Genomic DNA, 27081 nt, shown 5'->3' with positions numbered 1-27081 from the left:
CGCCTTAAGGAGCTTAGATTCTATTGGAGAGATTCGACACACTGAAAGAGAGTATGATATGTCTCCGAGAGGGGAGTAGGAGGGTCTCGAGGCATCGGAAGGCGAGCAGGCCGGAATTCCAAGCTCGAGTGACATGCTGCAGGTGCGACGCTGGGCGGCAGGAAGACGCTGAACCGTCCATGTGCTCCCAACCTCCGGGCAGGTCGGGTTCTTTGTCTATCCCCCCCCCCCCCCCCCCCCCGCCCCAGTCCTAAGCTGAGGGCAGGCCCGGCCGGGGAGGCTGAGGCTGGGTTTTGAGCGGGAGCATGGAACAACAACAAATAAAAAACAACTCTTGGGTTTCTCAGGAGAAAAGCTCGGTCTCTCAGTCCAACCAAGCGACCTCCCCAGGGCGACCAGGGGTCGTCCTGGGAACGGCAGGAGGCGCCCCCGGCGCCCAGAGGCCGAGGCGGGCCCGGCCCCAGCCCAGTCGCCTCAGGCTGACGCTCGGGGGTCGCGGCCCCTCCGGGGCCACAGCTCTCTAGGCCCCACCGAGCCAGGAGGTAGCCCGCCCCGGCCCAGCTCCGCCCTCCCCGGCCCAGCTCCGCCCTCCCCGGCCCAGCCCCGCCCCGGCCCCGGCCCAGCTCCGCCCTGGCCCAGCTCCGCCCTCCCCGGCCCAGGCTCAGCCCCAGCTCCCCGGCCCGGCTCAGCCCCAGCGCCCGGCTCAGCCCCAGCTCCGCCCGGCCCCGGCCCGGCCCCGGCCCCGGCCCAGCTCCGCCCTCCCCGGCCCAGCTCCGCCCTCCCCGGCCCGGCCCCGGCCCAGCTCCGCCCTCCCCGCCCCAGCTCCGCCCGTCCTCGCCCCGGCTCCGCCCCAGCTCCGCCCTCCCCGGCCCAGCTCCGCCCGGCCCCGGCCCAGCTCCGCCCCAGCTCCGCCCGGCCCCGGCCCGGCCCACTCCCGCGGGTGACGGGTAACGGTTACAAAGCATTTTCTCCCGCCGCTGTTTTTGCTTAGTCATTGCCTTCCAGGAACCAGCGGCTCCCGCGGGCCAGGCCCAGACTCCCGCGGCGGCGGCGGCGTCCCGGCTCCCGGCCCGGCCCCGCGGCTCCTCGGGTCGCGTTCCAGACCCTCCCCCTCCCTCCGGGGGCCCCGAGGCCCCGCCATGGGCACGGACAGCCGCGCCGCCGGGCTCCTGCTGCGCCGGGCCAGCACCCTGCACCTGCAGACGGGCAACCTGCTCAACTGGGGCCGCCTGCGCAAGAAGTGCCCGTCCAGCCACGGCGAGGAGGTGAGCGCCGCGGGGCCCGGGCCTCGGGGGCCGCCCGAGCGCGGGTGCGCGCGTCCGTGTGCGGGGTCCGTGCGCGCGTCCGTGTGCCGGGGTCCGTGTGCGGGGTCCGTGTGCGCGCGTCCGCGTGCGGGCCCGGGCGCCGGGGATCCGGCAGAGCCGACAGCCCCCCCGCCCCCCAGTTCTGGGCTTGAGCGCCCGCCGGCCGCCCCCCGGGGCCCAGGCCAGACCTCGGCCCGGGGGCCCGCCGGGGCAGCCGCGACTCCGGGCCGGGCCCGGGGGCGCCGGGGAGGAGACTGAGCCCCCACGCGCGGCCCTCTCGGGAACTTGGTTGGTCCCGGTTACGGGGAACAGTGAGAGAGGCGGCTCCGCCGCCCGTGGGGCACCGCCGCCGCCGGCCCTGCGGACAGGCCGGCCCGGCCCGGGGAGCCCCGCGGAGCCCCGCGGAGCCGGGCCGCGCGGATTGTGCTTCACCCTGGGGCGTGATCCATCTAACGGCGCCTTCCTGCCAGCAAGATAGGTTGTCTGATGGGGGGGGGGGAGAGAGAGAGAGAGAGAGAGAGAGAGAGAGAGAGAGAGGAGGGAGGAAGAGAGAGGGGGGAGAGAGAGAGAGAGAGAGAGAGAGAGAGAGAGAGAGAGAGAGAGAGAGAGAGGAGACAGAGGGAGGGAGAGAGAGAGAGAGAGAGAGAGAGAGACAGAGACAGAGAGAGGAGACAGAGACAGACAGACAGAGAGAGAGAGAGAGAGAGACAGAGACAGAGGAGACAGAGGGAGGGAGAGAGAGAGAGAGAGAGAGAGAGACAGAGACAGAGACAGAGAGAGGAGACAGAGACAGACAGACAGAGAGAGAGAGAGAGAGAGAGAGAGAGACAGAGACAGAGGAGACAGAGGGAGGGAAAGAGAGAGAGATAAGGAGAAGGGAGGAAGAGAGGGAGAGAAAAAGATAAGGAGACCGGGAGGAAGAGAGAGAGAGAGAATGTGTGTGTGTGTGTGTGTGTTTAATTGAGAGAGACAAAATAAGGGACAGAGAGAATGAACATATGAACCATCACTTGGTGTCTAACTTGGGAGCTGAGCTGCCAGCCTGGCAAGGTCCACCTTAGCCTGCTGTCTGCTGGCACAGCCATCCACACAACTCAGGTTCACTACTGGTCCTTTCTAAGACATAGGAGCAGGTGCCTGGAGGCTTTAAAAGGGTTCTCTTTCACATTTAGTCAAATTAATAATCTTTTTCTTTTACACATTTGATACTTTACAAAGTTATTCTTTTTCATGCCAGGAAAGGGGAACTATGATAGAAATAATTTTTAAGAGTTTTTATATATATATATATATATAAAACTTTAGAATGAGCAATCAATTAACAGATTAAAGCACCTACCATGTGGCAGTCTGTGCTAAGTGCTAGAGACACATAAAGGGGCTAAGACTCTCCTGTCCTGGAGGAGTTCACAATCCTTAGGGAAGTCAACAAACCTATCTACTGAATCCAGGGGGAAACAATGAACAAAGAGAAGGCATGAAAATTAGATAAGGTCTGGAGGGTATTCCTGGAGAAGAGAGACTTTAACTAGAACTTAAATCGATCCAGGGAAGTCAGTGGGGAAGTTGAGGAGGAAGAACATTCTAGGTATGAGGGACAGCTCAAGAAAAACCTAGACCCAAAAGATAGAGTGTCTGGTTTATTGGAACAACCAGGAGACCAGGCTCACTGGACTGAAGAATAAAGTAAGGGAGTAATGTGCAAGAGAACATTGGAAGGGTTGGAGGAGGCAGGTTATGAAATGTCATGGTATTTTATATTTAATCCTGATGGCAAAAGGGGGCCACTGGAGTATATTAAGTAAGGGTGGGGCAATATGAACAAACCTTTAATTTAGGGAAATTAGTATCTAAATGGAGGATAGATTGGAATGAGAAGAGACCCAAGGCTGGCAGCCCTACCCTCAGGCTCTTGTGATATTCTAATTGTGTGTCCTAAGGGCCTTTCTAGGCAGGGTCAGAGGAAAGAAGGGGGCACATTCATGAGGTGTACAAAGATGAATCCAACAGGACAATGGAAATAGATTGGGGGGTGGGGGTGGGATGAGAGGACCATATCCAAGACAACTCCCAGGTTTTAAACCTGGGGGAATGATGTTGCTGTCTACAGTAATCAGGAAGGTAGGAGATGGGGAGAGTTTAGGAGAAAAAAATATTCTATTTGGATATGTTGAGTTTTAAGATGTCTACTTGACATCCAGTTTTTTGGGTTTTTTTTAGATTTTGGCAAGGCAAATGGGGTTAAGTGGCTTGCCCAAGGCCACTGGCTAGGTAATTATTATTAAGTGTCTGAGACCAGATTTGAACCCAGGTACTCCTGACTCCAGGGCCTGTGCTTTATCCACTGTGCCCCCTAGCCACCCCTATCCAGTTTCAAGGTCTGAAAGGCAATTGGAGATGTGAGAATGGAAGTTAGAGGAGAGATTGGGGAGGTGAGAAAAGTTGTGAGCCAACTAACAAACTTATTGAGGAAAGAAAGGCAGTGAACCAGGGATCTGTAGACAACAGCTACCAGAGGTAGATACGATTAGTGGAATACTCAAAAGAGAAGAATTGGGTGGTTGTTGTCTTTCATTCTCTAAAAGAGACAGGTTTCAATATGAGCTTGAAATGCTCAGTCACAGGTTAAGCACAAATACCTAGGGTGGATTCTGCAAATTTGCACAAAACAAATTTCTTTTGAGACATTGGACAGTGCAGGTAGGGGAAAGAACCTGGAAATGACTGAGAAAGCACAGAGCATTCCAACTCCTTCATCTTGATCAGTGAGCCAAGGAGGAGTAAAAGTGCAGCCAGGATTTTGAAGGGTGACCAAGGAGGCTGTGTCATCAGGGAAAAGCCAGATTTCAGTAATAAGGTTTAGGATAAAGGGAAATGTGTTGCTGTGGAATAATCATTCCAGAGGAAATAGTGGAAGGACTGGGAGGTTTTTGATTGAAACTTTGAGGTGAGAAGGTTGAGTAAATGAAAGCAGAAATTGAGTAGTGGGATTGGGGAATGAGGTTTGGATGATGGGTCTACAGGGATTCAGAATCACGGGGATATGAAGACTATGACCAGGTGTGAGAATGTTCATCAGTGAGTAGAAGGCATCACCTCTCTTTCTAAAGGAGGTTGGAGATCAAACTGGAGGCCAGTGCAGTACAAGATAGAAGGCTTCACTCCTCTTCTTCCCTCCAAAGAGTGGAGTTGAGTCAGGAAAGGTGACCCGTGACTCAGCAGGAGATGCAAGTTGAACCTGCTCCAAAGGGGAAAGAAGTCTTTTTCCTGCCTTTCCATACCAACTTTCTTCTTCCAAGATTCAGGCACAGAAGGAGATGGAAGGCCTGAGGTCAAGGGGAAGGTTATTCCTTTTTGCCCAAGTAGACATTGCCTTGTGCTGACCCAGATGGAAGTCATTGCTTTGGAGAAGGTAGAAGACATTCAGCCAGGCCCCTGAAAGTAGCAGGAGAAAAGGAAAGCTTGGCTCTTCTTCTCTTTAGAATATAGTGTATTCTCTTTCTGTAGCAAATTTACCTCCCTAATTATATTTTGTCTTGGCTGATTGTAAAAATTTGAGGTCAGATTTGAACTCACATGGATGAATCTTCCTGACTTTGGGCCTGGTACTCAATTTGCCATGCCACCTAGCTGCTGGCTTAGGTACATATTAAGAGGTTTAGCCCACAATTAAAAATATACTATGATGCTGACAAAATGTGTAAAATTTACATAGAAGCCCTTATTGCCATGTTAAACAGAAAAAATAAATTTTATAATGCCCAATTTCCTGTGACCTATGATCCTGTGAGGTATGTAGTCCTGATCATTGCTAAGGGATATCTGCCAAAAATGATTAATTATGAAATTTCATTTCCTATTTGTGCTGGATCTGAGCCCAGTCAAGTTTAATATTGTTAATCATCAGTGCACTTTTACAGATGAGATCTTTTGGATGTGACTTTAATAGCCATAAGTGATCAGAACCTGTACCTTCGTTTGTGTCCCAAGTTCTATCTTGATCAGTCTGTTTTCTCATATGCTCTTTTTCCTTTAAATGAATATGCTCCTCTAGATTCAATAAATATATTTATTCTTTATACACTGTCCTGCATTTGAAAAAATGTTATGAGATCTTTGGATGAAAAAAAAGTTACCCTGTAAGTCTCATTGCCATAAGCACATTGCTTTCTTTTGCTTTACTAGAGTTAAATTTTATCAAATATTTTTTGAGATAAGTGGACCATGATGTGTGGGACTTTGAAATTCTTTTTTTAACCAAGATTTTTGTTGAAATGGAATTTGGCCAGTTGAAGCATGTCTTAGGAATACTTCAAAAGATCCTTGATTCAATCTCCATAGCTTAGACTTTTTTTTATGTTTATGTGTTTTAGAAAAACAAAAACAACCTTCACCTGGTGACCAGACCAGCTTTCTAGATGCTGAGCCTTCCTGAGCATAGCCCCGCAGACCCTTAGAAAAATGAACACAGAACTCAGCACCCTTCTCGCCTGAAAAACCCAGTAGGAAAGTCTTATGTACACAAATGGCCATTCCTCCAGCAGTGTAGGTACCCTTCCTAGGATGGGTGGAGACTTTTAGTTCTGCAATCTGATCTTTCATTAGTCTGGGAGCTCCTTTAGGGTAGGGACTGTTTTTTGCCTGTCTTTGTTTGCCCATGTCTTAGCACAGTTCCCGTATATCAGTGCTCTCTAAGGAAATCATACATGTGTCTCAGGAATTTTTAATAGGATTGTGGAATTAGAATTGGTAGAGGAACTGTAGATATCATTTGGTCCAGTCTCTTTACAGATTAGAAAATAGAGGTACAAACACACACACACACACACACACACACACACACACTTTAATGTATCATGGTTCTCTGAGGAGTGTCCATATTTGAGCATATATACCTTTCTCAAAAAAGGATAGTGCTTCACAAACCAATAAATATACCTACTTTAAAAAATGATATTAAGTGATCATCTTTTTTTGTAAAACATTAATAAGTGATTAATATTAACAAATTTTGGTAATACGCAATCTCAATTTAGATAATGAGAGAGGAAACCCTTGATCCATGCTATCCTATTGCTAGCAGGAAGAATGTTTTATAATTCAGGACTTTGAGCCTAGTTGCTTATAACAGTTGTTGAGAACCTTCTCTATTCTAATGATCTTGCTATCAGTCATTGGGCAGATTACAAAGACGAATGGGACAGTCTCTGACCTTAGGGAGTAATCCGTTATTTTTAATGTTTGTACCTATTTTTTAGGCATCACTAGGAACATTATATAGGAGTTTTGTGGTGTTTTGTGTGTGACTGTTTGGTAATCGTTTGAGATACTTTCTCAATCTCATCTATTACCATATAAAAGTAAATATGTATGTGTATGTTTTATATATATAATTCAAGTTGATTCCTGCATTTTAGATATTTCTGTTGTTTACCAAATTAGAAAGGCATCAATTCAACTAAGTTTCCTCAGTTCTAGTTCTAAAATTATAAAATTTTAAGGTGTTTAAAATGTTGCCCTTTAAAATATAATTCTACATGAATGCTTTTATGTATTAAATGAACTTTCAAGAATTTAATTTTAATTATCCTTGTTTAGTTTTTAAAAATAAAAAGGCCACAATTTCAGCTCTAAAGTGGAATGTAAAATAGGTTCAGATTTGCCCCTATTGAAGGAAGAGAATCTTTGGATAACAGAAAGTCTGAGCTTGTGATAAAAGTTTATTCATTTTCTGTTTTAACCAGTGACTCCCTTTATCAGTGTGGACCCGAAACCATTGTGCAGTTGATGGTTTTCAAAAGTTGTCTGAGACAGACAGGATGCAGCAGTCATGTCTCAAAGTCAGAACTTGTGAGACCTGTTATCTGCATAATACAAGACTGCCTAATAGCTGATTTTCTCTATACTTAAATCTGGGATAATAATTTTAATGACCAATGTATTATTTTACAGCTACGAGATTGTATTCAAAAGACCCTCAATGAATGGAGCTCCCAAATCAGCCCTGATCTAATTCGTGTAAGTGAATTATTGACTTTTAAGTTTAAATATAGGTAAATAATTAAATATAGGTAAATAATTAAATATTAGTACTGGATTTGTTTATATCAATAGTGAAATAAGCATAAAGTTCATTGTGTCTTTTGCCAGAATAATGTTTGACTTTTCATGAGGAAACCATATTGAATTAACATCAAAATTCCAGTTGATAATTTTCAATGACAGTTTGTTTTACTGGACTACCAGAGGCAAAAGACCAACTGATTCAGAAACATTTCACTAGACTTTGTGAAAAAATAATAATAAAATTCTAATAATGTGATGGGGGTTTTATTTAATGTAAAACGTGTATATGTAAATTTATGTTTATATGTATATACATGCACATGTGTGTTTGCTTATACATGTGAAGGGAGAGAGAATGTAGCACTGCAATTTAAATGGCATAAGTAATTATTAAGTGAGGAAACTGTCTCTACCGATACAAGTTGGCATCTTCTCTGCAGTTGATAGTCTTAAAACATTTTCTGGAGTCTTGAGGCAAAACATGAAGATATGTCAAAGGCAGTTCTTAAATCAAGATGTTCTTGGCCCTGAGGCTGTCTCTCTGTCCACCATAACATGATGCTTTTTGTCTCAAAAATTAAGGTCTCTGAACAACTACTGGTCCAGGGGCTGGCTTTTGGTGATAGTGTTTAAAATGACAAGAGAGAGACAATGAGTCAGAGAGAGAAAGAGATGTTGTCAATTTTTATTGCTTATATATAACATAAATATATGCATGTAGATATTGGAGTGGATGGTATCTAGTTCTAAGCGCTAAAACTGCACCAAGACTTTTGCAATTCTCTGTATATAGCCATTTTAAACATTTTACTAGTTTATTTATCCCAGGCAGAAGTCCTTAGAATGTAAATTATAGTAGGAATAAAGACAGAAATGAATGGACCATTTAACTGCACATATTTCTACTTATTTCCCCTAGTTATATTACTAATTAAACACCATTTATTATATTAATTTTTTTACCTCCAATTTTGAGACTACATACAGTTTTCAATCTGCAAGGTATATCTAGGCCACACCAGGAGAGACAGGAAAGTGGACAGGCCCTCTCTGGAAGGTTGGGTTCAGTTCTGGTGCCTCATTTTGGAAGGAGCTCTGATGAGTGTGTCTATTGTACAGTTTGACAAAGAGCCTCAAGATCATTTAATGTATATGGATCAATTGAAGGAACTAGGGATACTTGACCTTGAAGGAGAAGACTTGGTGATTGTCTTCAGGTATTTAAAAGACTATTATTGGGATAAGAGAGGAATTTGACTTAGTTTTCTTAGTTTCAGAGAGCAGTGCTGAGGGAAGGTTAGAAATTGCAGAAGCTAATTTAGATTTGATGAAAAGAAAAACTTCCTGTCTCAAAAAAGAAGTGAGTGGCCCTGCAAAGCAGTGGACTCCACTTCCAAAAGCCCCAGGCAGTCCTAGGAGAAAGGACAGTTTCTACTAGTTAACAGGCTGAACTAGATGACATAAGAGATACTTTCCAATTTTGAAATACAGTGATTCTGTGATCATTTGCAAAAAGTCTTCATCCATTCAAGAAACTTTCAAAGAAATCTTATAAATATAAATGTTAAGTCCATGTTTACCAACAATTCATTACTGTCATCTCACATAATATTTTTAATTGCAATGGAATTGCTTTTTGTGCCTGAGATTTAACATAAAATTTTGTCCAAGTGTATTGGAGGCACAATAGAACTTGAGTCCAGTTCTTTTATTTTATGAATTATGCTTTATAAATGGTGGTAATAATATTAATAGCAATAATAATAATAATTTTATGTAAAAGTTTTTCTTTTATAGAGGGCTTTCATAGAGATACATATTACACTCCAAAAAGTTTTAAACTAATCTGTATATTTTGAAGAATACAGAAATTTTGAAATGCTAATGCTTTGCATGTGCTGTTTTGTTTTTTTGTGGGTAAATATGATACTTTAGTCAAAATTTTCCATTTGTTTTTGTTTTGTACTGATAATGTTTGCTTAAGGTCATCTTGATTCTAAAACAATTGGCTTTAAGGAGGAAAAGGCAGCTAGGTGGCACGTTGGATAGAGTGCTAGACTTGGAGTCAGGAAGACCTGAATTCAAATTTGGACTCTATATTTACTAGCTGTGTGACCCTGAGCAAATCATTTAACCCTTTTTGCCTCAGTTCATTCATCTGTAAGATGAGCTTAAGAAGAAAATGACTAACCATTCCAGTATCTTTGCCAAGGAAAAAAGCTCTAAAAGGTATCACATAGAATTAGACAAGACTGAACAATGACAAAATTAAGGAGGAAAAAACATAATTATTCATTAGTATTTCTCTTATGAACTCTACTCTTAAACCTTATCTCTTTATTATAGGAGTTGCCAGATGTCTTGGAATGTACCGTAGCTCATGCAGTAGAAAAGATAAATCCTGATGAAAGAGAAGAAATGAAAGTTTCTGGTAAAGTCCAGTTTTTAAAATCCACCCTATTAATACTTATACAATGATTGTAGTATCCAGATCTTTGTTAGAACAGATTGAGCCCATAATCCTTCCATAGTAGAGGATGACTGTCCACACAAGTAATTCATATGAATGGAGGAGTTGTGCCATGCTGGCCAGAAATGGAAGAAGGAAATTCATCTAAGACTTGGATTTAATCAAAAGACAAAAAAAGTCATTTGTACATAAATCAGGTGTCAGATGTAAAACTAGGGCATGGGGATTTTCTGAAGTCACAGGGTAGAATCTCGATTAAGTGTTTTTTTATGGTGCTGCTTAACTACTCTCCATGTGCTTGATAAGGAGAATTAGATAAGAGGCTGTTGGAGCAGAAGAAATGGAAAAGTAATATAAAGACTTTTTTGTTCCTTTTTAAGAGGAGATGTCCTTGTTGGGAAGCTATCTGAGAATAAGGATCTCAGTGCATTTAAAATTAATGCAAGGCAGAGACACTTTGGACATAGACTTGGAACTGAAGGAGACCTTGGAGGCTATTGAGTACAACCTCCTCATTTGAGGAAACTGAGGCACAGAAAGGTTAGGTGACTTGCTTAGGGTCAAATTTAAATGCAGCTAGTAATTGTTCCACGAAAGCTTTGTGATTGATTTGGTAGAAGGCCACTCTTCTAGCTTTGTCTTTTACCCATACACTTAGAATTTGAATAGGTAACCTATCCTTTAATTCCTGAATTAAAATCAACCAACAACCATTTATTGAATGCCTACAGGAGTTGAGAATACAAAACCAAAAAATGAAACAGTCCCTGGTGTCAAGGAGTTTATTTGTATTGGAGGAGACTTGTAGCTCTATATACATATATATGTGTATATACATATATATATGTATATATATACATATATATACATATATATATGTATATACACATATGTATATGTATATATGTATATGTATATATGAGAAACGGCCTGTTTGGATGGACCATAGAGGATGAGCGCAGGAGATGATGCTGCAAAGATGGGTTTAAGCCACTCTCTGAAAGGCTTTCAAAGCTAGGAGGAAGAGCTGATAGCTCATCCTGGTGGTCACAGAGAGCCCCTAGAAGAGATTCAGTAGGAGAGTAGCCTGGTCAGACCTGACGCAGCTTTGTGGAGGACAGGTAGGGAGACTGTGATTTATACAGCAAGTTGTCCCCCACCCTTAGAACCCATGATGAAGTGAACACATAGATTATGAAAGCTTCTGATCACAGCTGTTGCATATCCATTTTTTTTAACAAATTAAACTTTTGTTCCTCTTCCCATGAGAGGAACAGAATGGCAGAGTGGGGAGAGCATCCTCAAAACCAGGAAAATCAGGTTCAAATCTGCCCCTGACCCATCCTGGCTCTTGCGACCCTGGGCCAAGTCTCTTAACTTTTAGTTTTTGAAGACTTGAGGAGTGTAACCTGCATTGATGGAGGGAGTTTCCTTCCCTGGGAGGTCTACAAATCAGTGTAGTCTAAGAGTCAGATGTAAAGGAAAGTCAGAGTGTCAGATTTGTGAGGGGCTTTCAAATCCAACCAGAGAGCGGTCTTTGGATTTTATTCTTCAGGCAATAGGGAGCCACTGAAGCTTTCTGAGCTGTAGAGTGCCAAAGGAGACCCATGTTATTCTAGCAGCTCTGTGGAGGATGGAGAGAAGAGGCTTCTCCTTAATAGGATTCTTCTCTTTTCATTTTTCTGTTTCTCACTATAAAAATGGAAACACCTACTGCGAAAGTCACTTCTTGCTTCCAGGAAGCCAGAACAACAGTGCCAAGGCAAAAGAAGCATCAGGACTGCTGGTGTTCCTGCTTGCTGCTGTGGAAACGAGAGCTTTGGGGGAAAATTATCCTTCCCCTATCCAGCCTATTAGAGCATTGTTTTAACTGTAATATAAAGGACTATATTATAGTGAGTATCCTTTTTGCACGTGCTACACAACTTCAGTTCAACAAACACTTATTAAGTACCTACTGTATGCATTGTGCTTGACCCTAGGGATACAAGGGATACTTCTTCCCCTAGGGAACTTGTGATCTCTCTAGCTAGAGACCCTTGAAGCAACAGAACCCACTGTGATACAAATGAGCATGTGAGAATAGACATCACACCAGCCTTGTAAGAGATGGGAAGCAGGGGCTCAAGTTGATGTGTGCAGCCCTGAGCCAGGCCTTGGAGGAGGGGTCTAGATTTTGACAGTGGAAAGCTCCGGGGCTCATGAGGGACAAACAGCCTGAGAGGTCCAATATTGGAGAGCACTCTGGAACAAGTAGAGCTTTGCAGGGAGGTCAGTGCCTAGGCTGGAGAGGTCAGTGGGAGCCAGCTTTGGTTACCCTTGAGAATGCTCAGTCAAGAAGTCAAGCTCTCAGTTTTAAAAAAAATGGGAGATTTCCAGGATCCAGTCTCTGAGCAGACCTAGGTTAGTGAATTCTCTCTATTGATCAGCCTGTGATCTTGATCCTTGGATGCTGATCATATATATTTCCTCTTAGCTCATCCAGGAGCAGTCCAGAAAAGAGAGAATGTTCTGGTGCCCCACGGAAGGGCCTTCATGGCCCAAGAAGAGGGAATGACATGTAGTAACATGTCCTTGGGAAATTATATAAATTTGGATGATGGTAAACTGAGTTTTAAATATGGAAGGTTGGTAATTATTTAAATAACCTTGTAATGAATGTTCATTCACTTAATTTTTAAATCAGATGTCAAATATCTAATTTGTACCTAGTGCTAGCAGTCACATTGAAAGTACACATAATCCCTGCCTTTAAGAAGGGTTTACAATTTAAGGAAAATGAGATAAACACATGAAAAAATTAAATAACAATATGAGACTATTGTTATGAACTGTTTTTGAGAGTGTTGGTGCCAGTAGATAAAACTCCCTTTTAGATTGGTAACTTGAAGGGGCACATGGGTGAAATGTAAGCTTTTTCAGATATAGAAAGACCTGTGTCTGATTAAAAGTTTTAAAGGAACTAGAAAGAGAAAGAGATTTAAAATGCTAGCAGGAGAACAGAGATCCTTGATTTAATGAGGTCCCAGAGGAGGGTAAAATAGATAAAATCTAATAATAATGTGAATAACCCTTGCCTTTCTTTCCTTCTCACTTTTTTCCCTTTTCTGGATGAATTCTTTGAATAAATTTAGAGTTTTGCATATCAGGTTTATTTAAAGTAGAGCATATTTGTGGTGCTTTTATTGAGTTATTGGAAGAAATTGTAGGTTGTAAACAGTGACCACTTTACATAAAATAAAAATCATTATCTCCAAAGGATTTCTTATTTTTCTCTTTCAATTAAACTGAAACCATCAAGTCAAAATGCTTTACTAAATAATTGAAATATAAAATGCTGAGTTCAAGGTGCTCAAGTTTCCACTAGCATGAGGGTGTCTTTGTTTGAGGTGTAAAGTCCATCATCAGTGCTGCCCCTCCTGCTTTCTTCCCCAGAGGACTTGTGGGTATCACCTCCTGAGAACAGGTCATTAAAGGTCAGAATTGGACTCATAGGATAGCCAAGATCGACAACCCCCTCTAGGTACATACAAAAAAAGATATAACTAGGGACCTTTATAAAAAAATTTTTTTTAATGCATTTATTTTTGATGCCAGAAAGTATTTATCTCTATGGCACATCAGTATTTTGTGGTCAATAAAGTTGCATTTATTTTAATAAATAAATAAAGCCTCTTGTTGGACAGACAGTACAAGAGAAACCCTGTTGGCTGACTTCCCACAGGGTAAACAAGTTCCTTGCCCTGGCTTAGCCTAAGGTGCTGATAGGTGACGCCACTGCCTAAGGATGTAGTTTGGCAGACAGCTAAGTACTTCACCTTCTGTTCTCATAGAAAGAAGGGAAAGATTTTCATGGGATTTCATTTAATGGGAAGGATTTGTACTGATAAAAACTGTTGTTCTCTTACTTTTGTCAAATAAACTCATGATCTGAATTGTTTGCTTAATCTGCCTTGTTCCAAGTAATATAAATGTGATTTAAACTTTTTTTTTGAATGAGTAGATTTCTGCTGAAATGGCATATTATTAAAGAATTATTATAGATATAAACCTTATAATTAGAAAACTAAATTCATTGGATTAAATGAGATCAAAAAAATTTCCATATTATTTAGAAAGGGTCTTGGATTCTTCTGTGCATATTAATTTTTTAAATGTATATTTTTTTGTATTTAGCAATGAAAAGTGAATGCTTACCAACCTGTTTTGTTTTTATTTGGTGCCCAGCAAAACTCTTTATTGTAGGATCAAACTCTTCATCAATGAGAAGTGCGGTTGAAATGGGTAAGCAAGAACTGAACTGCTTTTTCCTTATTATTGAACTCTATGTCAATACAATCTTATATATTGCCACTAACTGACATCAAAGAAAGTATACTGATCTTAACAGAAATAATTTTCTCTTTTAAAAACTCAAAGCGTGATTCAAATATATAAGGTTGATAATAGATTAATATTTTTGTATATTAAAAGTGTGTTTAGTCTGTCTTGCATTAAGTACATGTATATATGTGGTAGATTGAAGATTATTATGATTTAACAGCATTTTATTAGTTTTATTGCTACTTGAGAAATAGCACAAATTATAGTTTACCTTGTATAATGTTTTCCACAATCTGTTTTTACAGCTTGGTAGTAACTTTGGTTTTAGGTGTATAATATACCGTATTGGTTTTTTCTCTTACTAATTGGAACTTGATGTTGACAACTGAAATGAACAGTCCATAGATTCCAATCTTTAGAATCAGCAGTCATATTTAAAAATATGCTGATACTGATAAATTCTTATGCCTTATGGAACAGTCATTTACCAGGGTCTTAACTTTAGATAAGGGAATATCTCAAAATATCAGCCAAGAAACTTTAGACACATATGCTTCAGGTAGCATTGAGCAGGTAGCATTTTTTTTTTCTTTCTACCTTTATAAGAGTAGTAGAGACATGAATGGAGGCTTCCAGTAGGAGCCTTGAGTTCTCAGAACCAGAAGAAAGGGACTTCATTGTCTGTAGTTAGAGGCCTTGTGCAAGGGTGTGCTCTGGAAAGACAGGGAGGAAGAGTTAGCCTGCTGTCTGCTGGACAAAGCAAGACCAGAGGTAAATTCTAGGATTGGAATGGGGGAAGAGGCAGCCAGGGGGAGCCAGCTGCCTGGCAGTGCCTTTGGGCTGGGAAAGGCATCCTCCTGATGGGTGACTCTGAAGCTCCTGAACTGTTTGCTCTCTTGCTCTCCTGCCAGCCTGCTCTGCCCTGGGGATTGCTCAGCTGGATTCTGTGATCATCGCCTCCCCTCCTGTGGAAGATGGAGTCAATCTTGCCTTGGAGCATCTACAACCTTACTGGGAAGAACTAGAAAACTTGGTGCAGAACAAAAAGGTTGTGGCCATAGGGACCTCTGACCTGGACAAAGCCCAACTGGAGCAGCTGTACCAGTGGGCACAAGTAAGGACAGAGGCGGGAGGAAGCTTATAAAGACCTCCAGGAAACCATCTGGGGTTGTTGAACCCTTTTCCTTTCCCCTTGGCTGAGAGACTCCTTAGAGTGATTCCTATCCCTGATTAATATTAGGGATGAATACTTTTAGCATTAACCTCAGTTGAGTAAGTTTTTTTTTTCCCTTACATGTTCACTGAAATATTCATAGAGAAGAGAAGATACTGTTTCTTTGCTCCTTATGTGATCTCAATGTGGTATCCTTAATGTTGAAGTTACGTTAGATTCATCTGCCAGAGTAGAATACCCCTAAATAGCAAGATTTGTTGCTAGCATTATTTACTCAAATTCTTACTTATTAGAATTGTCTATGGGAGGGCCCCTATGCTACAAATCTAAGTGGGAGAGAGAAGTTCTGAAGGTGTCTTTATATTCCCCGCATAATTTTTACTCCTTTATTCACCTCCATCCTTCCCCCCTTAAGCATTTTAATCTTATTATGGCTCAGAGAGCCCAAGGTCCAGGAAATACCCATCCTCAAAATAGTGAGTGTAGGGCAGTGGAAAGATTGCTGGATGGAGAGTCAGGGGGCCTGGGCTCAAATCTTAAATCTGTTACTTTCTGCCTGTTTGTCTTTGGGAAAGCTTCAGTTTTCGGGCCTCATTTTCCCCAGTGTAAAATAAAGAGGCTGGACTGGATGATCTTTCAAGTCCTTTACAGCTTTGACCTTCCTTGATTCTGCGGTTCCGATCTCTTCCTTCCTCAAAATGTTACTCCTTGGGGCTAGGTGGCGCAGTGGATAGAGCACCGGCCCTGGAGTCAGGAGTACCTGGGTTCAAATCCAGGCTCAGACACTTAATAATTACCTAGCTGTGTGGCCTTGGGCAAGCCACTTAACCCCATCGCCTTGCAAAAACTAAAACAAAAAACTAAAAAAAAAGTTACCCTTTGCTTTGCTACTGGTCTTTAAGACTAGAATGTTTATTTTAGAATAAATTTGACACCTTGCTAAATGGCATTTTTAGCAATGGATAGTTAGAATTTTTCCCTATCTTAACCATTTACCCCTAACTCAGTTATCATTGATATAGGCTAGTGAATATATTCACAATTTGGACATTTGAAAATTTAGTGATAAAATGATTCCTTTTTTAGCTCCTAATGTAGTTGAATTAACTCATTGTCACTATGCTACAGAAGCACATTAGTGTCCTTCCTCTTATTTTTATACAGCATCATTTGTAAACTTTTATGAGACCTAAAGTAATTTTTTAAAACTCTGACCAATGTTCCCCCTCCCTTTTTTTGCTATTATGACATTCTTCTTCAGGAAGAATCATAAATGGTAGCAACCTCTGAATTTCATGATAAAAAAAGTCAATAACAGTACTGAGCTTAGTTCATAAAATCTTACACTTTTAATCTACATTTTAAAAGAACTTTAAAAATTGAATATGTCTGTCTATTGAGTTTTTATTTCTTTGTAGTGTGTATATTTTTCTTATGTGCACCAGTGACCCACATATGTGTCCTTGAACTAGAATCTGAATGAAGCTGGTTGAAACCCTGCTAGGGAAGGGTTTTCTTTGAAGATGGGAACTTGTTTATTCCTAAGAATTTAAGATTGGTTTAGAAAATCTTAATTAAATGAAAATTCTTTTCACTTGCAGGTAAAACCAAATAGTAACCAAGTTAATCTTGCCTCCTGCTGTGTGATGCCCCCTGATTTAACAGCATTTGCTAAGGAGTTTGACATCCAGCTGTTAACGCATAATGATCCCAAAGGTGAGCCAGATATTTTCATTTATAAAGATAGACACATTAAAAAAGTCTGCTATTTTTTAGTTATGTACCATATTAGATATGCAGCTCTGGAGTCTGAAATGATTCAGCTGAGTGAATTCAAAATTACCTTTTAATCTTATTTTCAGAAATTATTAAATTTCTTTCTGAATAAATGGAAAGAAGAGAAGTAGAGTAGAGAGTATTCTGAAAGTCTGGTCTCGGGGCGGCTAGGTGGCACAGTGAATAGAGCACCGGCCTTGGAGTCAGGAATACCTGGGTTCAAATCTGACCTCAGACACTTAATAATTACCTAGCCATGTGGCCTTGGGCAAGCCACTTAACCCCATTCATTGCCTGAAAAATCTAAAAAAAAAAAAGTCTGTTCTGTTGACATATGCAAACTGTAAGTCAGAATTGGAAGGGATGAATTTTTTTCCCTCCTAAGATATTCCAAATAATACTGTACTTGTTGAACCTGATGCAACATTATTTTCAGAGAACCAAGTTGCCTCCTAATGAAAGAAGATGGTTATCTGGAAAAAGTACTTGGAATTTAATCACAATTTAAGTCATCAAAAACCTCATATTTATGACCTACTATTTCAAGTTATGTATAACTGTACATTCTACCACCCACAGTTATCAGATATTTGTAGTTTATTGATCCAAAATATCATTTGGATCAAGGCATTCTGATTATGAGGGGAAATAATCCACCTTTCATAAAATGTTAGCCATATAATCCAAATTGATTTGATTGGCAATTAGAGTGAGAGTTTTCACATAAATGTTACATCAAGCTGAAGCCTAGAATATTCTCATAGTTGTAGATCACCTTATTTCTTTTTGTGTAGTCCTTGTGAACAGGGACAGTGTTTGTACCCCAAAATACAGAGCAGCTGACATGGTACATGATATGCAATTAATGAATTTTTGTCCTTGTCATTCATTCATTCATCAGGAAAAACCTTGTACAATTGTTTAAAACTCCAAGGATGTAAAGTCTTCCAAGAAAGTTATAAGTACTAAAAGGGCATGGTGTATACATAAGTAATCCATACAGCATGTTACTGTAGAGGAATGATATTGAAAAGTGATATAAAATGACATGATATCCTTTTATACAAGAAAGGAAAAGGTGGATTTATCATGTAAGAGAAATGAGAGTTTATGGTATAATATTGGCAAAAATTATAGAGAAGAGGAGACTGCCATCTGCACTTACGGAAATATGCCCACACTGATGAAAATACTGGTACCAAGTATTAACCAAATCAAGAAAAATCCCTTTTGCACTCATACAAACTGTTCTGAGGGGATGGGGGAAAGGAATAAATCCTCTATTAGTGTTTAAAAGGTTAGCCCAAGCTACTCATATAAGAGAATGATGATTGGATTTAATATCATTACTTTTAAGTATGCTTCTGATCAATGGGAATAAATATGGTTTAATCTCTAATTAATAGAAATAAACATGATTTAATTTCAGAGATTAAATCATATTTATTCCTATTAATAAGTAAAGGAATATTTTTCAACCATTGGAACTCACAGACTGTAACCATACTAGATGCTTTATTGGTATAAAGAGTAATTTCTATCGACAAAGATCACAGATTCTCAAGGTAATCAATAAATCCATCTATTTTTTTGGCTGCTATACTATTTTTTTTCACTGCTTCTTATAACTTCATCTGATAATATGTCAAACTTAAAGAAATTTACTATTTCATAAAACATATCCACATGATAAAATCATAGCATTGTGTACTAGATGAGAATAATATAGAAATTAATATTTTGGGGCGGCTAGGTGGCCTAGTGGATAAAGCACCGGCCCTGGAGTCAGGAGTACCTGGGTTCAAATCTGGTCTCAGACACTTAATAACTACCTAGCTGTGTGGCCTTGGGCAAGCCACTTAACCCCATTTGCCTTGCAAAAAAACCTAAAAAAAAATATTAATATTCATTTCTCTAAACTGGAGACTTGATTCTAGAGGAAGCAAAGGGAGTTTATCAGAAAAATATTTTTATAGAGGTTTTAGCAGACTTAGTAAGTTGACCTTCAATAGAGTACAAATAGGAACAAACACTGCTTTTGCTGGTTCACTGCTTCTCTATGTGACATTTAGATTAAATTGCCACTCCATAATTATGGTAGCTTAAATTCCTGCGAGAATCTGTTACTCTTTTGAGTAGGTATGTACGTATGTATGTATGCATGTGGAAGTAGTTTATAAGTACATTGGTATGCAAACTAAAATAGAGAGATTGTGGTGCAGTGGATAGGACAACTGGCCCTGGAGTCAGGAGGACCTGAGTGCAAATTCGGCCTCAAACACTTAATTATGTCCTAGACTGTGTGATCTTGGGCAAGTCCCTTAACTCCATTGCCTTAAGTAAAATTTTTTAAAATTAGAGAGATAATTGATTGCTTTATGTGGTGCTTTATTTCTCTTTGCATCTCCCTCAATATGCTAGCATAATACTTTGCACCTAAACATCTAATATGTATCTGAATGATTAAATTTTTTGTCTAATTATTGACATTCAGGCACTGTGGCTTCATAGGTTTGATTCTAAGCCTTCAGGTTAGAGAATTTTATCTAGATCAATTCTGGGCATACTGCTAAAAAATTCATGGTAAACTTTGACCCATAGTGGAGAAATTTTTCTCTTAAAAGAAATATCAGAGGAAGTTATTTCAGTCATTCCTGAAGAATTATGAAGTAGTTAAATATTGGAACAGGTATAGCTCTATTTGATATTTGAAATAATGTTAATTTGTTTAGTTCCCACACTGATGACATCACAGCTTGAAACAGCAAATAACTTCTTTCTTAGGACAAAGGCCTAACAAGTTTAACAAAGTTCATAAACTTCCTAAACAAAATGGTTTTTAGAATCCTGAGATTCATTTCCATGAAAGTTAATGAAATGAAGGATAAATTAACAGACCACAAAGGCCATTTTAGTTCAGAAAGAAGAGCCCTGATTCTTGTGGAATAATCTTGATTACTTACCTCAAATTTTTTACTGATTTTGTCATTAATTGGTCATGTGCTCAGGAAAGTACAAGCTCATTTGATTATTAAAATAAGTAAAACCCAATTTAGGAAGATCTCTCTGCTTTAAAAGAAAATTCAAAACTATAAACCTGGGTCAGAATAGGCAATTTTTAAAGTAAACACATGATTGTATTAACTGTTATCAGCAATAACAATAGCATTTGACCTTTACACAAATGGAGAGCTTTCTGACCCTGGAGTCAGAGGATCTAGGTTCAAATATAGCTCTACCATCTGCTAGTCATATGGCCTAAGGCAAGACCTTTCTAGGTCTCATTTTCCTCATCTGTAAAATAAGAGGTTGAACTAGATCTCTAAGATCACTTCCAGAGCTATCACTTCCAGATTTATCTGAGATTAATGTTCCTCACATCATTCCTGAGATATGGGTGGATTTATCTCCACTTTTTTTGTTGCAAAAACAATAGCAAGAATAAGTGAACTTGCCACAGGTCCCTTGGACCAGAGAGGATGTTTGCAATCAGACTCCTGATGCCCGGTTTCAGGCATGTCTAGCCACCATAACCCCTCTTGCCACATTCATTTAGAAAATCCAGGTTGGACTGTGTAGAAATTTCTAACTTAGACTTTAGGGTCCTGGCAAATGTGGACAGATAATCTCTAATTTCATTTGACATTCTATTTGTGATGATTAATTTCTATAAGATTATAGCAGTATCTGGGGATGGAATGGGAGCAGTGTTTCTCTTGATTTTTTTCTTGTATTTCAAAATTATCCAAATTTGAATTTGGTCCCTCTCAGAATTAGTCATTTTGTTCTATGAATGACTTGCTACAATATTTTTCATTTCTCTGATAGATAATGGTTTTGTTTTTTCTTACAGTTTTGATTATAACACTTTCCAGTCTCTTTAGTATAATGCTCCTTTGCAAAGATTTGTCAATGACTGAGTAGGAAAAAAGAGAAATAGCAGAGTTAGCACTGTACTGAGAAAAAGAAGCCTGGTTTGTATCTTGGCTCCTCCTTCTGGTGACATGAGCTTTTTTTTTTTTAAGGTTTTTGCAAGGCAAATGGAGTTAAGTGGCTTGCCCAAGGCCACACAGCTAGGTAATTATTAAGTGTTTGAGACCGGATTTGAACCCAGGTACTCCTGACTCCAGGGCCAGTGCTTTATCCACTGTGCCACCTAGCCACCCCTGACATGAGCTTTAAGTAGAAGATTTTGGACTTCCCCTAATTTCTTTATCTGAAACATGAAGAATGTCAGTGCCAGTGATCTCCAGTTTATCATGAGAATTAAAAGTGATGACAAGTGTGAAAATGTAGAAAACCTTATATAAATATAGAAAAGCCCATAACTGGACCTTTTACAGTCTTAATATAGCTAAAAGCTAGTGGTGCTTGTCCCAGATTAAGTAATTCCTCTATGCTTAATTAGTTAATATCCTGGTCCTCTGAAGAAGGTACTTCAGATTCAATTTGGCATCTCTGATTGTCATTTGGATCTTGAGCTTTCAGTCCACAGTAATAATATGAATTTCATAAGAATTTCTATATAAGAAGTTTCTGATAAATATGATGGATATTAAATTTTTCCCGATTTTGAGTTAGATTTTAAATCTTTGCTGCTTGTGTATGTATATGGTGGAAGGGCTTATGTGTCACTGTTGATCACATGTGATGATCTCTCTCCCTAGAACTGCTTTCTGAATCGAGTTTCCAAGAAGCTCTTCAGGAGAGTCTCCCTGACATCCGAGCAAATGAGTGGGTGCCCCTGTGGGTACTTCGGTATTCCGTCATTGTTAAAAGCAGAGGAATTATCAAATCAAAAGGCTACATCATACAGGCCAAAAGAAGGGATTCTTAATCTTTCATTTTAGGGTGGCCTAATGACTTTTTACACTGCAGAAAAGTAATTTTTTCCAAGTCAAAAATCCTTAAGGTCTAAGAACCAAAAGTCATAAACTTTAAATTGTGTCAATGAGGCAAAGAGTCTAGTCATATTTTGATACAGTATGTTTTCAAATACTGTATGCTTCCTTCCTTGTCTCGACCAATTCACTCATATATAAAACATTGTATTGTTTTCATTAAACTATTGTTTTCTAATAGAAATTGTCTATAAAGAAAATACTTACAATATAATCTTTATTTTTATGGCTAATATAAATCAAGAAAATTGTTGCTAGATATATTTTGGTCATAGGCATCAGGGTAAGAGATATAGATATATATAGGTATATATAGATTGATAGATGGGCATATCTATCTATCTATATTTTTTATTTACCAAGAAAAACTCATTATTTACTTAATTTTTAAGGCCACAAGTACAGTTGTTAAAACTAAACACTGGAGAATATTCTTTCTATCACTGATTGAAATTACATCTCAAATTAAATAGTGTTTGTAGCTGAATTCTGCTATACTATGGTTTTTTTTTCTTTTCAATATATGAATGAAAATTTATCTTTTTTTCCTGGATTTAGCTATAATGATTTAGCCTTGTTCTTGTGCCATATTTCTTCTCACCTATGTTTCCTACAAGAACAAACTAATGTGACTGAAAAGAAACTAGTAGCATTTTTTAATCACAAAATGACTGAGCTTTTTTGGACAATAATAATTAGCTCTTCATAATCCTTACACCACCTGAACCTTCCTGAATAGTCTGCTATCCAGCTGTTTTGGCTGTCCAATCAATTGAGTACACTGTGTGCCAGTCCGTACTAGTGATCATCAGGTGTAAATGACTACCGAGAAGAGATGACTGAGAGCCACAAATGGGATTTTTTAAATGCCCTTAATTCAGAACCAAAGTTGCATGTAGTAATAGGTATAGTCCAATTGTTTGAAAAAAAAAAAGGTGAATAATAGTATTTTAGTAGTGGAAGGGACCCTAAAAACATTTTATTCATTTGCCATTCATTGGTTCTTAAGCTAATTTTTTTTCATAGTCTGCAGGCCCTAGCAATTGAATTTGAATATGACCACAAAATTTGTATTAACCAATTATTCTTTGGATTACATTCAATATGTTTGAATCATGAAGCCAGAGGAAATTGCAGAAGTCGTTTTTTTTTTCAGCTTTCTCAGCTTAGTTAAACAAGACCTAGGTAAAAATATACCAATATTTAAGATACCATATACATTCATTATATCCCAAGAATTTTTTATGTAAGTGAATGGCTTATTTGATAACGGGTATTGCCATATTGAAATCAGTCGCCTAATTTTATTTCTGGAGATGTAATTATTATCCAGACTTTGAGCTTGCTTAAGCTTTATAGCATTTTTATAGTAACTTTTAATATTGTGTGTTCTCAAAAGCTAAGCAGTAGTTTTAGAAATGTGAAACATTTTTCCCATCTAATGTCTTTTAGACAAAAAGTTTACAATAATTGTTTAAACCTGTAAAATGAATTATTCTCAAAAATATAGAGAGCTTAAATATTAACATTAATTTTTTTTAACTTTGAGTTTGTAAAAATTTAAACTGTTGAGTTTGGGGGTTTTTTATTTTGTTTTGTTTTTAATTGCTTTGGTGATGCTTCTACTGAACCCTAGTTATATCTTGCCTTCTTTTGCTTTGAGCTTACTAAAGAATATACATTCATTCTGTGAAGGGGAAGATCATGTGTGTTGTTTTTTTAAATGAGCTATTGTTCCTTTTGTCACTGAATAACATCCATAGCTTATTGAATTTTTTAGACTTTCTAGTTGTCTGTGCTTTATTTCTACAATTCTTTTGTTTCTAAAAATATTATAACATGATGATTACCTTTCTTTTTTTTATATATTTAGGACTTATTAGAGTGACAAAGCTCCAACACTAAGAATCATAACACTATTAAAAAAAACTGGGTTTTAAAAAAGTTATTAATATCATACATGAAGGATTTGTTTCTGGGGGAGGTATGGTCAGTGAAACAGTATAAATAATTTACATTACTATCTTTTTCTATACTGTAAAAGAGGCTGGCAAGTTATAAATTGGTTTTTTCAGAATATGTCAAAGCCTTATTATAATATGAGCAGTAGTATTATGGCATCATGTGTAAAATGGATCTGTATTGAACCTCATCCAAGAACTTTTAATTCCCAGAAGGACCAAAGTCTCAACATTTATTCTGAAAACCCCATTATAGTAAGGCTCCAATGTAACTCCTACTCAAAAGAAATTAAGTTAAATCGTGATTGGAAACTGATTTCAAACTGTGATCCTCAAAAATAAGTCACTTGGGTGGCTAAGTGTAAAATATAATATGGCATTTTTCTCTATTTGCATGAATGTCCCTTTTTTCTTATTTCCTAGTAATGATTGACAGAAAAAGAACTTTGTTTTCCTAGAAGTACCAATCATACAAAGACCATTCAATTATGTGTATTAATAGCAGATTTTCATTTTAACATTCCACCTACTCGGTGTATTCTATATTGGGGGGAGTGTAAACCAACATACTAATGATAGTCATCAGGTAACTTCTTTTCCAGTCAAGATGTACATTTAGAGGTCATTTAAAACTATTTAATTGTGAATTTAAACTCTTGCTTTAATAGACTGATGTATGTTCTTGCTATCATTTAGATATCCATTTTTGACCATACTTTTTTTTAAAAAGTTAACTGTATAATGTATCAAAGCATTCTTTTTCCATCGACAGATTTGTTCAGTTGGTAAAGGGTAGCTTGCTAGTGGTATTTTTTTAAAAAATAAACATGTAACATGGCTTTCATGATATTTTTATAGTTCTTCAGCATTTCAAATCTATTTAAGAGGGATAAATGCTTTAATTTAGATAGTCTTGCATTTTCTTGTTATATATCTCTTTAGAGGTGTGCTATAAAATTAAGGTAAAATAAAACATATTGCAATATTTATAATAGTTTTTAATTTTACCTCATGAATTTAATTAAAATAAAAGTGTGAATTGAATAGGTCTGAATTGTCTTGCATTTCAGTTGGGGAAATTAAACAGCCCGAAAGCATAACTTAACATTCTTTCAATTGGATATCCTCTCAGCACCTGAAACTCGACAGGCCCCAAATAGATCTCACCTGCTTTTCTTCAAACCCAAGTCTCCATCAAATATCCCTGTTTCTATTGAGGCGACCACTATTCTTCCAGTCACTGAGATCTAAACATTATTCATGTCCCACCCCCAACTCCCCCCAGCCCCACAGAACTGACTGGCTGCCTGGCTTTATCAAGTCTATCTCTTCTCTCTGTTTCTTCCCCTTTGCCCTCCCCCTTCTCTCTCTCTCTCCCCCCCTTTCCTTCTCTCCCTCCCATCCTGTCTGTCTCTCTGTCTCTGTCTCTTCCCCACCCCTTCCTCTGTCTCCTTCTCTCTCCCTCCCTCTGTCTTTTTCTCTCCTTTTCCTCTCTCCGTTTTTCTCTCTCTCCTCCACCCCCTCCCCATCCTAGTCCAAGCTCCTATCACTCCTATCTCCCGATGTTGCATTTTCATCTTTGTATCTCCAAGTCCTACAGCTCTGCCTGGCACATCGTGACTACTTAATAAATGCTTGTGGATTGACCAATTTGTTCCATACATTTACTAAACTTGCCTACCAGTGGAGAGGGAACTAGCTTCAGAATCAGTAACACATGAATTCGAGTTCTGTTTCTAACATACTGACTACTCTGGGCAAGCCACTTAATGCTTGGTTTTCTGGGCAATTCTTTATAATTTATAAAGTTCAGATACCAGTCTTCATTTTGGGGGGGATGGGGTGGGAGGAGCATTCCCTTCAACAATGAAATCACAGATCTGGACCAAAAAATAAGAAAATGAAATTAATCATTTATTCTTATATAATATGTTGTACTTTTAAAAGTTATTTATAAAATGAAGATGACAAATACTATGCATGTTTATGAAAAGCTTAGACTCCAGGTAGACATTAGAAGACACTGCTTCCCCAAGCAGCATTTTTAAAAATTTTTTTTAGTTTTTGCAAGGCAAACGGGATAAGTGGCTTGCCCAAGGCCACACAACTAGGTAATTATTAAGTGTCTGAGACTGGATTTGAACCCAGGTACTCCTGAGTCCAAGGTCGGTGCTTGATCCACCACGTCACCTAGCCACCCCACAAGCAGCAGTTTTTAAGCGACCACTGTATAACCAGGCTGCCTAGGGTGCCATAGATATAAAGAAGTGGAACTTTAGTATAAGGACCCGGGATCCTTATATGATAGACATAGTTGTGGTGGGAGACAACCACATGGGTGATGGTCCACTGGGCTGAACTGAAGAGAGTGGTGGGCAAGATCATCCCGTGAGGATTGGGAAGCACCCATCCTCAGTTTGGAGGCTGTGAAGATCCTCTGAAGCATCTTGAGCCAATGACGTCACCGTATTTTTGGAACATCAATTCGACAGAAATGTTAAGGATGAATTGGGGAGGAGAGAGGCTGAATGCAACAACAACAGTCCAGGTTATTGGTGTTAAAAGCATGAATAGCAAAGACTAAGTTGAGAAAAGAGTGTGGATACAAGCATTAAGAAGGTTTTAAGACATCACACACTCCAGGCGCTTCATTTTTAAAAATGAAGAAAAGAGGGGTGGCTAGGTGGCGTGGTGGATAGAGCACCGGCCTTGGAGTCAGGAGGACCTGAGTTCAAATGCGACCTAAGACACTTAATGACTTAGCCGTGTGGCCTTGGGCAAGTCATTTCAACCCTATGGCCTTAAATAATAAAATAAGTTAAAAAATGGAAGAAAAGAATCACAGAGCTAGCTAGATGGCGCAGTGCAGAGAGCAGAGGCCCTGGGGTCAGGAGGACCTGAGTCCAAATCCAACCTCAAGACACCTAACACTTACTTATTAGCTGTATTACCTCGGACAAGTAAAAAAACAAAACCCAGAAAAGCAGTACAATTCCATCTAAAAAATATTTATTGTGCCAGGAACTAGGAGGGAAAAATAAAAAATAAAAGTTCGTGCCAGGTAGGAGTCTCCATTCAGGGTGAGGGTGGACTCCTAGAGCCAAAG

The 27081-nt window shown here is 39.4% G+C and overlaps 1 protein-coding gene across 3 annotated transcripts; it reads left to right on the top strand.

The window, feature by feature from the left end:
* The first annotated feature begins 984 nt into the window (after positions 1-984).
* On the top strand, positions 985-25036 carry GCLM (glutamate-cysteine ligase modifier subunit). 3 transcript variants are annotated; one of them, XM_074188197.1, is made up of 7 exons: positions 993-1265; positions 7257-7322; positions 9717-9801; positions 14068-14124; positions 15075-15277; positions 16939-17053; positions 21781-25035. In XM_074188197.1, exons 1-7 carry the CDS (start codon positions 1140-1142, stop codon positions 21948-21950), a joined length of 822 nt encoding a protein of 273 aa, XP_074044298.1. In that variant the 5' UTR covers positions 993-1139; the 3' UTR covers positions 21951-25035. The 3 variants fall into 3 exon arrangements, with proteins under 3 accessions (XP_074044297.1, XP_074044298.1, XP_074044296.1); XM_074188195.1 differs by lacking the exon at positions 993-1265 and adding an exon at positions 5668-5849; XM_074188196.1 differs by lacking the exon at positions 9717-9801 and having other exon boundaries at positions 985-1265; positions 7257-7320; positions 14086-14124; positions 21781-25036.
* Positions 25037-27081: the final 2045 nt, after the last annotated feature.

Source organism: Macrotis lagotis, chromosome 5, assembly GCF_037893015.1.
Source record: "Macrotis lagotis isolate mMagLag1 chromosome 5, bilby.v1.9.chrom.fasta, whole genome shotgun sequence".
NCBI lineage: Eukaryota > Metazoa > Chordata > Mammalia > Peramelemorphia > Peramelidae > Macrotis > Macrotis lagotis.
This window is presented reverse-complemented; position numbering and strand designations above follow the sequence as displayed.